Source organism: Dermochelys coriacea, chromosome 5 (genome assembly GCF_009764565.3).
Source record: "Dermochelys coriacea isolate rDerCor1 chromosome 5, rDerCor1.pri.v4, whole genome shotgun sequence".
Taxonomy (NCBI): Eukaryota; Metazoa; Chordata; order Testudines; family Dermochelyidae; genus Dermochelys; species Dermochelys coriacea.
In genome coordinates, this window is record NC_050072.1 from 53,101,173 (window position 1) to 53,115,216 (window position 14,044).

Genomic DNA, 14,044 nt, shown 5'->3' on the forward strand with positions numbered 1-14,044 from the left:
ATTTTGGTGAGGATGCACATCTGTGGTCAACAGCTTGTAAAGATGGCCACTTCTAGATTTGTCAAAAGAGAGCTGGAATGAATGATACTAATGAGCATTGTAAAGGTTGAGGAGTAAGACTCTTGTACTCTTGTTATGTTTTACTACAGTAAAGCTATTTCTCCATTTTTATTTTAAATACAACATTTTGTTTAGAATGTTGCAGATATACATTTTTTATTTTGGCTGAGTTTGTTTCTTTTGAATCAACGTTTATTCAGAAATATCTATCTTGTTTTGTTACAGAAATCTATTTGGACATTTTTTGACCAGTGAAGACCAGTCACCATATGGTGCAACCTAGAGAATTTACTGCTTTTTATTTTGTCATGTGGCTGGGTGTCTAAGCTCTTTTTGTTTACTTTGTTCGCAGTTTTATCTAAGTAATTGTTTAAAAAAAAAATTGACCCTATAAGAAGAGCATCTGCTGTTAGATTGGGAGAGAAAATAATACAAGATCTGTCATTCCTCATGCATCAAGGCACATGATGAATTAGGAAGAACAGAGCTCAGGAAGAACTCTCCTCCTATAGTTTAGCTTTGAACAATTTGGTTCATTATTAGGCTTTTCACCTCACTGTGAAACATCTGGCAAAGGCTGAGAGGCAGGATACCAGATGAGATTGATAATTGTTCTGCTCAAGTATGCTATTTCTTGTATAGTCAGCTTCACTCTTGGAACCCCCCCCATCTACTTTATTGGGGAAAATCTTCTCTAAAGATCACATTGTATATCAGTTTGGGATAAGAAACTTTCTAGAAATCAAGAATGAAACACCTTCTCCTTTAACTCTTGTAGCCATCCATCTTTGCTTTCGTAATTCTAATTGTGGAATGATAATTTCAGAATGCCAAACTGAAGAGTTATACCCTCTAAACTAGATCCTAGTGTGACTCAATCTGAAGTTTTAATGTTATTGGGTTAAATTTTGAAAGGCGTCTAAGTGACTTAGGAGCTGTTGTGTTTTTTGCTCTTTACACAAGTGTAATAGTATGAAAAAAAACACATGGACATGATGGGTCCAAATAACTGTGTTTAATATACACAACATGCAATTTTATATAGCTGTTCTGGCTAGTTACTAAAACATAGAACATAATTGCTACTGGAGGACACTCAAACTAGTTACATGGATACTTCCCACTGCCTATGGACTACAGGAGTTAAAGTCCCATTTTCAAAAGTGACTTAGGAACCTGAATCTCATGAAAGTCTGTGAAGTTACTCTGGACTGACATCCATGTGCATGAGAGTAGAATCTGACCCGGTAAGCCTAAGTAACTCACTCATTGGGAATACAACAAATATGTAGTTCTGATGTGGCTGAGATCATTTAAAACATCATTATATTTTGACTTAGAAGATTTTGATTTACTTGTTTTAATGAAATTGACAATGCTATCTTGGTTATTTTGGGTTTTGATGTATGACTATTAAAGAACTTAATGGTGTCCTCTTATGATATCATCACACAATCTCCTATTATAGCGACTTTTGCTCCACTGTCTAGAGATACTGTTTTTTCATGCAGACTATGATCTTATTAGGTTTAAAAATGATTACTCAAAGCTAATTATAAAAAAATGGCTCTGTGTGTGTATATATATTTTTTATTTCAAATGAGCTCTCTTAATTATTGTCAGAGCCCCATAATCCAATTTTCCTGTTTTATATTATCACCTTTTGAGGCCTTAAACTGTTAATTTTTATGTAGCATCTTATGTTTTCATGGGTCTAGGGAAATAAACACACAGAAAGTCTGACCCTACTGATAGAGCCCTGCGTGGATACCAATTTATATCCACAGATATAAATTGGTATCCACGCAGGGCTCTCCCGGGAACCACAGGGGTGAAAGGAGCAGAATGTGGAGCCAGCACCCCATACCGGCAACTCCTCTGGCACGGCTGTACCGTCCCCAGCCCTGGCCCGGTCCCTTCCACACAGCTATCTGCGTCTCCTATCTGGGTGTGTGCGTGCTGCTTGAATATAAGAGCGTGTCCAAGGACAGTTGCTGGTGAGACTGGTGCCCGTCCCAGTGGGCGGGGCTGGGGGTAGTACAGCCACGCTGGAGGAGCTGCCGGGATGGGGTACTGGCTCCTGGGAGCACGGCCACACATTCTGCTCCTTTCACCGCTGCGGTTCCCCCGAGACCCCTGCAGTTCCATGGATAACAATTGATATCTGCAGATATAAATTTGTATCTGCGCAGGGCTCTATCTACTGAAGTCAACAGGAGTTTTACTATTGACTTTTATGGGGCCAGGATTTCACCCACAGTCCCTGCCCCAATTCAATCTACATTAGTCTAACGTGCAAAATGTTGAAAGACAGGCAAGAAAGGTGAGAGATGTAACAAAGAGGATGATGTGGAACATATGTGAAAGAGGCTTGAAAGTTTGAAAGAAAAGATTATTATAATGTAAAGTAAAATAGATACTACCAAAACAGCCATTATCTGTGGGAAATTTGCCAAAAAATATCAGAATACAAGAAGCGCTTGATCGCATCAGTGATCCATCTAGTCCAGTATACTGTCTCCAACAGCAGCCAAATGAAGATGCAAGAAACCCTGAAGTGAGCAGTTATGAAATAAAATGCCCATAAGGAATGCTTCTTCCTAACCTCCCAGGTTGTTTCCTTTTGAAACTATTCTGAGCTATCCAAATACACAAGGGCATACACACGGTATTAAGAAATGTGGTCTAGGCACAGGCCATGAGAACCAAGAACTCAAGTTCCATTCCCTGTCCTGACACAGATTTGCCGTGTCCTTGGGTAAGTCACTTAACCTCTCTCTGTTTTCCCATCTGTCTAATGAAGAGAAAAACACTCACCTACCTCATACGGATGTAGTAGGTAAGTTATTAATTATATAATATTATAAAGTTATTTGCAAAGTTCTTTGATAAAGGCTACATCTACAACAGCAATCTTCAAAACCATACTTCTCCAATTCTACCAGCAGTGAATTACAAGTGAAAAGTTTTATAGTGTAACCTAAAGAGAAGGATGTAAAACATTATTATTTTGTCTCTCTGTTATGTGACATTCAAACAAGTCCCAATGGACCTTATTATTTTAAAAGGATGTTTAAATTAAGCAACAAGTCATGAGGGGTATTTGCTGACATATTTCCACAAGAGAAGGATTAGGCCCAGCATTTCATTGTTGCAGATGTTCACTGTATGTAGTCCTTCCTTTTTTTAACTGTTGTTTTAGCAAGCACATTTGCTAGCTAAGTGCGTATAAGTACAGCAAAGAAAGAAAGAGTTTGATATTTCCCAGGTACTATGTTAGTTTCAAGTGTGCCACATGATAGCCCTGTGAGTCTAAAACCAGGGCATTCTTCTTTGACTATAAATTAATTTTTATTTGGCTTCAATTACAATAGTCCATTGTTGTAACACTTTTGAAAATCTCTGGTGCTCTTCCTTCTGAGACAGGTATAGGCAACAGCAGATTGTTAGCCCATTTCCTTTAGCAATAGTGCCTAGCATCAGAAACCAAGAGTGACCAGAAATCAAAAAGTAGCAGAAATAGCATTAGCAACCACTGCGAATTGCTCAAAATCTGAATCGTGTTAAGGGGGATTGGTGAAATTAAGTTTGTCATGTTAATTCTATCAATTCATAAATATAACATTATTATTTCTTTCGAGAACTTTACTGGAATAGAGTTGCCTGACTTACTGGATGGACCGATGGCTTTTTGGAAGAAGTTTTTCTTGGGATTGAATCAAATAACTTAAAAATAGAAAAGACTTTTCAGACAATTCTTTCCGTCCCTTTACCGACGCAGGATTGTTCTCTAAAGTATTTTGTCCAGTTGAGTTTTAAAATCCCAAGCAATGGAACTTCCAACACTAATATATTTCACGGTCCGGAAGTTATCTGTATTTATGGAATAACAAACTGCAACAATGTGCAATTATTTGTATTCCAGGACCTCCTAGAGGCCAACGTGAGAGGAGGGTCCCATTTTGCTAAGCAAAAACACATTGTTTGAGACAGTCCCTGCCCTGAAGAACTTACACACTAACTAGACAAGACAAAGGATGGACAGATGTACAGAAAGATTAAATGATCTGTCCAAGGTCACAGGACTGGTCAGTGGCTGAGCCAGGAAATACTAGGTCTTATCCACTAGAAGACATTACTTCTTATGTAGTATTTCACTAATATGGCAATATTGGTGTTTTCATGTTAGCATTTTTTTGCAATATGTGATGCACATATTTCAACTACCCCACCTTCATTGACAGGACAAGAATGGTGAGATACTCACCATGAGTAAGATACTGAGCCCTGAGGGAGGATATAAAATAAATCATTGAATTTTTTTAATACACAATTATACAGCACAACATATTCAATACACACATTAAATCCCGACAACGCCTCTGTAAGATAGGTATAGTATTATCTCAGTTTTACAGATTGAGAGACTGAGAGGCTGAAGCCTATATTTGCAAAAATGGCCACAAATTTTGAATTCCTCAGTTTTGGATACTCTTGATTTTCAGAGGTGCTGCTCCCCTACAACTCCAAATGAAGTCAATAGTAATTGGGTATAAGGAAATTTTGTCCTGGGTTTCAGGAGTTTGGCATCCCAAATTAGAACTTGATCCTATGCTCATTGAAATAAATGGCAAAGCTCCCATTGACTGACGATGCAGCATCAGGACTCTCGAGACCACTTTTGATAAAAAACAATTTTTAGGTTTAAGTTTCTTGCTTAGACCAACTCAGCAAGACCATATCAGAGCTAGAACTAGACTTCAGAAGTTCTGGCTTCCAAGGAGGTACTCTACTTCATCATGCTCCCATTTAAAATACAGTTATTTCTTCTTACCAAAAATGGCATCCCTAATACATTTCAGAAAAAAAAAAAGCTTTGCTTAAAGATCAGTTACAGTTGCTAAATGACAATAACATACTTATCACTTCATTTTCAAAACCCAAGCTCTTAAAAACAAGGAAATCAATAGTTGCAAACAAATGGTTTTAATTAAGAATAGAATAATACATATTCATCACAACATAACCTTAACACTGACCCAAAATGAGTGTTCATTCACCAATAATCTCAAAATGTAAACACAACACAACCTCCTTTTGAAAAGAAACAAACAGTGTATATGGTCAAAATAAAGTCATGTTTAAAGCCTACCTGACAGGACACACACTGCTACTGGCTTTCCAAAATAATGCCCTCATTTAACAATACATTTCTTTATGGAGAGCTAATGCAGAAACCAGGGACTTCTATGGAGTCTTAATGTTTTCAAAAAAAAAACAGGGGAAATTATACTTGAATACAAAGCAAGCTATATGCTTGAACAGTAGGCTAGCAACAGCTAAAATCTAGAAATTGAATCATAAGAACCACGATGCACTGCTGATTGAATGGTCTGGCTCAAAAATATTTAACAGAAAAGCTCTGGCCGCTCTCAAGTCTCCATATCCAGAAAATTAGAAATAGCTCACTTGGAAAACCTTTTATTATAACTAGCTACTGCAAAGTGTCCTTTGCATATGCAGGACTTAAAATGAGCAATACACTTTCCAATGCTGATAGAAAAATAGGTAAAGTGAGAAATTGTTCTATAATGGTCATAAAACTTCAAAAAAATGATACTATCCTTGGCTAAACTGGTAAACCTGACAATTTATGTTCTGCTTAAACCTATTAAAATATTGTATGTGCTGTATGTATTCCTGTTTGTGTAGCCTAATCATGTTTGGTAATACCCTATTGTAGAAAAATGTTAACACTCCATTTTTAAAATAATTTCTCTAGTATTCTAATTCAAAGGCCTCTGAGCACCTAACAAAAAACCCGTAACTTCTAAATACAATTGCAAAACAGCATAGCCAAACAACAAAACAGATACCTGAAACAGCATAAAATATACCCTCTAATAAGTAACCCATGGTCCCGAAAATAATGTAATGCGGAGGGTTAAATTAAATCTCATTGAAGCGGGGGGAGGGGGGCTGCCATTCATTCAGGTTAAACATAAGAAACAGTCAAACTCCTTTATGGAATATACAGCTGAAACAATAGGAGACACCACCCAAAACAGATGCCAAACAGGGCCAGTTAGAAATTGAGCAATGTGGGCTGGGCTGAGGGATTTCACTGGGTATTGTTCATTGGAGCTCTGTGTGCAATGATGCAGACAGAAACATGACAGAAGCACACAGAGAAGCAAAGCAGCACTAGGCACAGCCACAGAAGCACTAGTAGTGTGACTTGGATAAAAAGCTAAGAGAGCTTTGGGCTAAATGGTATCTGGAAAGGGGCATGGGACTGCGAGCAAGGAAACTGTCTCCTGTCCTTTGACTAGTACAATGTTTAGGGAAACAGGACTCTATGTGCATTCTTTGATAGTAAACAATAGTGCATCAAAGAAATATCTGTTTCCAACATTAATTCCCCCCCCCACAGAAATAACCCACAAGATCCTGAATTTTGGCTCACCAGTGGGGCCTAAATGTGTAGTAGTAGTAAAACTGTGGGCCGGATCCAAAGCCCACTGAAGTCAGTGGAGACTCCAATTGACCTGAATGGGTTTTAGGAGAGGCCCTGTATAACCACAAACTGAAAGAAAACAAAAAGTGTTAGTCCTTGCCCAGAAAGGTACATGACTGATATACTTTGGCTTAGGCTGTGAAAAAATTAATAAATGATTAAAATTATTTTTCCAACAAACCAATAGTTTATGCTTAGAAATATTAAGTGATAATACTCAGATGATCTCTTCTACCCTTACTCCATGTATTTCTCCCCTTGTTTTCTGTAGAGGAAGTCTTTCTGACAAACACACACTCACTCTCTGGGGTTATGAGGTAGGAAAGGTAAGTCTATATAAATCATTATAAATATTCAAATAAAACTAGGATTACTGGGCTGCTGCAGTGAATCCAATCTGAACTCAAATTCTCTAGTTTTGCCATCTGTCTTTTAGTAGTATTCATTAAGGGTGGGGGAGAAGACAGCAAGCCTATAGGTGGCTAAACTGCTCTACCCAGCCCCATATATCTAAATGCCACAAATATGAAGGACTGGATAGATAAGTTTCAGAGTAGCAGCTGTGTTAATCTGTATTCGCAAAAAGAGAAGGAGTACTTGTGGCACCTTAGAGACTAACAAATTTATTAGAGCATAAGCTTTCGTGAGCTACAGCTCACTTCAACGGACGCATCCGATGAAGTGAGCTGTAGCTCACGAAAGCTTATGCTCAAATAAATTTGTTAGTCTCTAAGGTGCCACAAGTCCTCCTTTTCCTTTTGTGGATAGATAAGCTAAGTGGTAATAGAATACAGAACATTTGGCCTCTAGTAGGCTCACTACTTCCAGTTTATGCCAGCCTGGTGGGAACTTGAAAGTAATAATCGAATGTGGGGAAACTTCCTTTATTCAGAGAATCGTTGTGGGAACTGACTGAGGATTCAGCTTCCAGGGCTGCATGACACTTTTTTTTTTTTTTTTTTTTAAAAAGGACTAAACTCCTTATATAATAATCGAAAAATAAGTGCAAAGGCTCACAGATTCTGTGTGCTGCTCACATGGGGCTGGGCGCGAGTCACAGGCCAGAGCTCTTTAAACTTGCCGGCTGCTGCTCTGACTCCATTGAGCCTCCGAAGCGCGGGACCAGGGCTTGGGCCTTGTGGGCACAGCGACTGAGGGGAAGCAGGAATAGCGGGGCCACGTTTCCTCGCTAAGCGGAACTTCCTCCCCTCCCCGGTACTAAGCCTACGCCGGGGTCGCTGCGACCAGGGACGCGCGCTCTGCCTTCACCCGCTATTAGCGCCCCTCGCGCTCCTAGGTGAGCGGTGCAGGGTGGCCAATCGGTGCGTTCGCGGATTGCGCCACACGCTGGGGGTGACCGGGGGGCCCCAGGCCACCGGGAGCGGGAAGGTGGTTTGGGCGGGACTCGCCTGACCTTGTGCCCGGCCGCCCCGCAGCTCGGCACGTCCTGCCGCTAGGGAAAGGCGAGTTGGGCACGGCACCTTCTCCCTCTTGGGGTCAGCCAGAGGGCGGGCCCAGGGCTGCCGAGGCGAGGGCCCGAGCGGTTGCTCCCTCAGCTCGTGTCTAACGCCGGCCCCCGGCACGAGGGGGTGCTAGTGCCGGAGGGGGCAGGGCTCTCCCCATTCGGCAGCCCCCGGGCCCTGCCAAGGCCTGGCTGGGGGACGCCGGGGCGCAGCCCGAGGGGCCCCTCTGCCGGACACCTCCTAATCGCTGGGCTCCTCGCCAGGCTCCTCCTAGCGGTCAGGGGCTGCGCCCCGCCCGCGCGGAGAAGCTGCCAGGTGACACTCACGCACGCTGCCTTGCTGCTCATAACGGCCGCGGGGCGCGGGCGCATGCGCAGCAGGCTGCGTTGGGGTCCCTGGCCTTGCCTCTGTAATGCGTGCTTGAGCCGGGCCGTTCCCCTGCGGAGCGGGGGGCGGGAAGGAAGCTGCTGAATGTCTCCACCGGAGACTGGCAGCAGGCGGCGGAGGGGCGCAGTTCTGTCAGCGGTATGTGGCTGTGTGGGTAGTGCTCTGCGAGTGTGCTGCCTCCCCGCGTCCCGAGAGATCCCTCGCGGAACCCCCTCCCCATGCTGGATTACGATGCACTTCACCCGGGATTCCTTCACCCCCCCCGGGACATTTCCTCCACCCCAGGTTTATAAATTGCACCCTGTATACTCCCCATCCTGTGTCTAGATGGAGTCCCGAGGATATTGAGACCCTGTCTGTGCATTTCCCTTGGTGCCTGCCTGTTTTTGTACCTTGTTGTGTGCAGGGTAATTCCTTTCCTGTGCTTCGAAAGGCTCATTTCCCCTTCCTTCTCCTTTGTATTCTTCTCTCCCCTTCCGTTTCTGCCTCTGCCCTAGGGTATTCCTTACTCTACCCTAGATGTTTACTAAAGCACGTAGTTCTATTTAAAATGTTCATTAGAACTTCAGGATCTTTACATGCTTTGTACTAATTGCTGTTTTGCATCTTTGATCAAATAGAATGAGAATTTAGGAATCACTGACATGTTAATCATATATATTTTTCCTTTGCTCTCCTCTTCCCACGTCTATGAAACATATAGATAAAGGTTTGGTCCATTCACATTGAAAATAATGTGGTTTAAATTATATAAATACATTTGTTATGTGGGGAGAGTGGGAGTTTAGTGATTTAGAGGTAGATCTTGCTAGCTGATGAGCACCTTCTATGAGAAGGTATGGCCATCAGCCCACATTTACTACCCAGACACAAGATACATATTTATTTATTAAATATTTGTATATAGCACCATAGGGGCCCATGATGTCTTACAGAAAGCATAAAAACACAGAGCCAGATTTTGTGCTACAAGGGGTTGTAAACTGGCCACGTCTCCGCATCTGGCATCTGCTCCATCTCCTTGAAACCTCTCCTATAGATGGGTGGGGAGAGGGTGTGGTTGAATCCTTGTGTTCTGGCAATCTGCAACTGGTAGATGGCACTTGCATGCTATAACCAGCCAGTGTTAATTAAAGTGCATTGAGGAATGCTTTAATCTCTGCTGGGGCTGACACAAAATCTGTTCCCTTGCAGTATCTCTCCTCTGTTACATCCAGCAGAGAATCTGTCCCACAGTCTGGTCCCAAGGAATTTATATCAATTTGAAGATTGACTTTATTTCCTAATTTGAGTTACCGTTGTAATATTTAACTTCTTTATAACTTTGTTCAAACAATGTTGCTGTAGGGCAAAATCCTGGTCCTAGATTTATAGGTTTCAAGGTCAAAAGGGACCATTGTGATCATCCATTCTAAGCTTGAGTATAACTCAGGCCATAGAACTTTCCAAAAATAATTCCTAGAGCAGATCTTTTAGAAAAACATCCAATCTTGATTTAAAATTTGTTGGTGATAGAAAATCCACCATAACCCTTGGTAAATTGTTCCAGTGCATAATTATCCTCACTGTCAAAAATGTATGCCTTATTTCCAGTCTGAATTTGTCTAGCTTCAGCTTCCAGCCACTGGATTGTGGTATACCTTTCTCTGCTTAACGGAAGATCCCATTATAAGATATTTGTAATAGATTTATAGTCTGTAATCAAGTCACCTTTTAATCGTCTCTTTGTTAAATTAACTATATTGAGCTCTTTGAGTCTATCACTATAAGACAGGTTTTCTAATCCTTTAATTGGTCTCATGGCTCTTTTCTGAATTCTCTCCAATTTATCAACATCTTTCTTGAACTATGAGCACTAGAACTGGACACAGTATTCCAGCAGCGGTCACACTAGTGCCGAATATAGAGGTAAAGGAACAGTCTATTCCTATTCAAGATTCCCCAGTTTATGCATCCCAGGATCACATTAGCTTTTGTGGCCATAGTGGCACACTAGTTGCTCATGTCCTGTTGAAACCTACAGCAGTTTTACCTTTGACTTCTTTGGGACCAGGCTTTGACCCCTGGGGCCTAGTCCTGCAATATGTTGTCCTGAGAAGTGCTAAGAATGCTCAACCACTTTTGGTGTTAATGAGAGTTCAGGGCACTCGCATCTCACAGGATACTTAGCATTTTATAGGACTGTGCCCTTTCTTTGGGAAAACCCCCTTATTAAATGTTGAGGGCCTGCCTTTAGAATTTATATGATAGTTTGGTCTCACTAGAACTACTCATATTTGTAAAATTGCTCATGGGTGGAAGTATGTGCAGGATTCGGATCATATAAGAAGACAGTCCCTTCCGTAAAGGCCTTACAATAAAAGAAATCTTTATTTTAGTTTAAGAAACAAAAATATTTCTTTAAAATTGTTGATGTACTGGTTATTTTACTGTTGAATTGCTTGTATACTATATTATATATAAAAATCAGTACAAATTATTTTTAGTTTTCATTGCAGTTGCCAATCCTAACATTCCATTTTCTGTGCAGATGTCACTTAACTTGGATTCTGAAGATGACTTCTGTTTGGAAGAAAATAGATTCAAGCAGTATTGTGCAGAGTTCATTAAACATTCACAGCAAATAGGAGATGATTGGGAGTGGAAAAGTATAAAGGTATGGGCAGTAGTTTGATATTTAATAAAAACGTTGTAAGGTTTTCCCTCATATCCTACAGCCTCGTAAACTAACCAAGCCCCAAATACATGCCCCATTATGCGAGGCATTGTGAAAACACATAATGAGAGACTGTTCTCACCTTGAAGAGTTTGACTTAAATAAACACGGCAAACACAAGGTGGGAGGATAAAGAGAGGCACCGAGAGGTGAAGTGACTTCTCCAAAATCACACAGCAGGTTACGGGGACTAGAATAGAGGTCTCCTGAGTCCCAGTCTCATACAACCATGTTACCTCTCCAGTCCAGTTTTCTTTTTCTGCCCTCACACATTTTCCTTGTCTGAACATTTTTTTCACCTACTTTTAACTTTGTTGTAGAAATATCAAAATGAGCCATTCAGTAATTAATGGAAAAGATTTATAAATGAAAAAGGCAAATTACATCTGAACACACTGGCCCAGATTCTCCTCTCTGGTGTGAACATTCTGTGCCACGCTGCTGGATACAGAACCTAAACCTGGGGTAGTTAGGCATGAGTGGATCACTTAAGGGTAACAAGATACATCTCGTGGGCTACAGCATGCGTAGCAACTTCTAATCCACCCTCTTCCCAGCTTCTGTGCTGGGGCTGCATTATTGACCTTTTGTGGTGTTTGCAGTGAGTATGAGTTAGAGCAGAGGTTCTTAATCTTTTTCTTTCGGAGCCACCTCGTCCCCTCCCCCAGAATGTTATAAAAACTCCATGGTCCACCTGTGCCTATAAAAGTCAAGACCAGTGTTAGGGGGCCCCCTGAAGCTAAGTTGCTCAGACTTCAGCCCTGGGTGGCTGTGGCTTTCTGCCCTGGGCCCCAGTTAGTTTAATGCCAGCCTTGCTTGGAGGATCTCCTGAAACCTGCTCGCAGCACCCCAGAGGGCACCGACCTACTGGTTGAGAACTGTTGAGTTAGAGCATCTCTCAGGTTGCTCGCTCTCTCTCTCACACACACACACACCCACCCACCCCCCTTGGCCCTTTACGCAGAACTAAAAATGCAAAGATGCAAAAATGCAAATTACTAGACCAGTAATTCTATTTAATGACTTAGTCCCTCACCATCCTTTTCTAAAACTTTGGGGAAAACCATGTGCAATGTTTAAAGTTATCTTTATAATATTTTAAAATATATTGAAGGCTTGTAGATCTGTGACAATACTCTCCCTATAAACTAGAATTTAAGACTCTCACTGCAAAAAAGTCAGGACTCTGGTAAAAAGGAAGAACCTGGCTTCAGCCATAAAATTGCAACTTCTCTTTAAATCACATTTTTTAAAAGTGAAAATATTAGCAAGAGTTACAATGCACCCTTTCATGTAGGCAGCCATTTGAAACCTTAGATTTCAGTTCAAGGCTGTGTCTGAGGAGTTTATTCAGAACAGAAAGATGCTCTGAGCCTCTATCAGGAATTCAATACTTGGGTCAAAGTTTGAACTTTCTGTGAAATAGAAGCTTGGCTGAAAATAGTGAAATAGACAGATTTTTTTGTTCTCACATAAAAATGGAGGTTTTTTTTTTTTTTAAATGGGCCAAGTTGGCGACTCTGTTATTCCAGATTGTGATAAAAACTTGGCCATGGAGAACATCCATTTATTCAGTGATAATCAGGGGAGGAAATTTCCCTTGAAAGAGATGAGTGTCTCAAAGCAGAATGGGTTATAGACAGGTTTTTTGTTGCCTTTCCCTCCCCCCCTCCCCCACAGTATATATATGTGTCATGAACAGTTTGGTGTACTCTTAATGTTGCTGATGTCATTTACTTGGAGCCCATTCCTGCATTCCATACTCACATGAATAGTCTCTTTGATGTCAGTGAGGCTACTCATATAAATTAGGGTTGTAGAACTGTTTGTGAATTTAGTAGAAATTAAGTTAATGATAAAACATCCAACTTTATATGAATTAGGTTATCATGTCAAACTTACCTGGTCTAAGCAAAACCCTGTATTTATAGATGTGGAAGGTGAGGTCCATAATATGTTATAACCTGTTCTAATCAAGGGAGAGCTACCATGTGCAGTATAGGAGTGCATCACTTATAGACCCGATGAAGCTGAATTTGGTTAGTAATACTGAATATTGCACAAATTAGACAATTACATCTACTCTGCTAAAGCCATGTATGCATTTGCTTTCATTATAATTTTTTTCCGTAGGCAAATAGGTTAATCTCATTCCCCTGTAGTCGTGAGTAACCATGTCAAAAGCTATTGTGACCAAATATATTATGATCTATACTTATTTATAAGCCAATTTAATTACAGGTGAATTGTCTTCCCTTATTTTAAGGAGAAAAATCCCTACAAATGTATTTATTCATTTATACATAAATATATGTTCTAGAGAGGCTCTGTAACATGGGAGATGCTTATCTTTCTTCGGTGCCCTATGCCCAGTGGTTTCAAGGGGTGCCTTCCCCCCACCTTGCTGGTATAAAATAGAGATTACTAACTCCACAGATTCCTAGCTTTCATAGATATATCTTCCAGGGAAAATGTAGGCTGTAGAGTTTGGAAGTATGCAGAGACCCACTCAGGAGAAGCTGGTTCAGGGAAGTGTATATTACATGCCCACCCCTGCTCCAGAGCTCAATTCAGCCCTGTGGAGGGCAGGTGGTGTTTCTTCCATTCCTCTTCTTCAAAGATTTTCTGCCTGTGTAGGCAGGTTTAATTGCCTGGTGCAGCTCTCTAGGAGGTCCGCAAATAGAAAATTATCCAGAAAGCCACTTAAGTGGACTTTCTGGCTATCCAGGTCAGGCCTATGTTTTCAGTCATTTCTGTCCACTTTTTGGATTGCTCTTATGGCACTTCATAAATGAGGCTGCTGCCCTTTCTGCCATCAGGGACATCCCATGTATAAGCACACTCTCAGTGAATTTGGCCCACTGAGATTTAGTGGGAAGACAAATATAGCATGGCAGCAAG

The 14,044-nt window shown here is 41.1% G+C and overlaps 1 protein-coding gene and 1 long non-coding RNA gene across 8 annotated transcripts in view; one reads left to right on the plus strand and one right to left on the minus strand.

The window, feature by feature from the left end:
- Window positions 1–882: 882 nt before the first annotated feature.
- LOC122460248 lies at window positions 883–8,299 on the minus strand. Its single transcript, XR_006281442.1, has 4 exons — window positions 8,059–8,299; window positions 7,595–7,981; window positions 6,527–6,646; window positions 883–4,908 (listed from the first exon to the last, which is right to left on the minus strand). It is a non-coding gene; the product is annotated as an uncharacterized LOC122460248 (long non-coding RNA).
- Window positions 6,844–14,044, plus strand: part of ATG10 (autophagy related 10) — a 162,465-nt gene continuing 155,264 nt past the window's right edge. For 3 of the 7 annotated variants that reach the window (XR_006281435.1, XR_006281436.1, XM_043514724.1), the window contains exons 1-2: window positions 10,261–10,335; window positions 10,958–11,083. Coding sequence is in view for 1 of the 7 variants with exons in the window: in XM_043514724.1 (XP_043370659.1) it covers window positions 10,276–10,335; window positions 10,958–11,083 (186 nt within the window). In the remaining 6 variants the exon portion in view is untranslated. Of the gene's footprint in view, window positions 6,904–7,738; window positions 7,875–8,427; window positions 8,566–10,260; window positions 10,336–10,957; window positions 11,084–14,044 lie in introns of those variants that run through there. The other 4 variants (XR_006281438.1, XR_006281439.1, XR_006281440.1 and 1 more) reach the window with 3 other exon arrangements.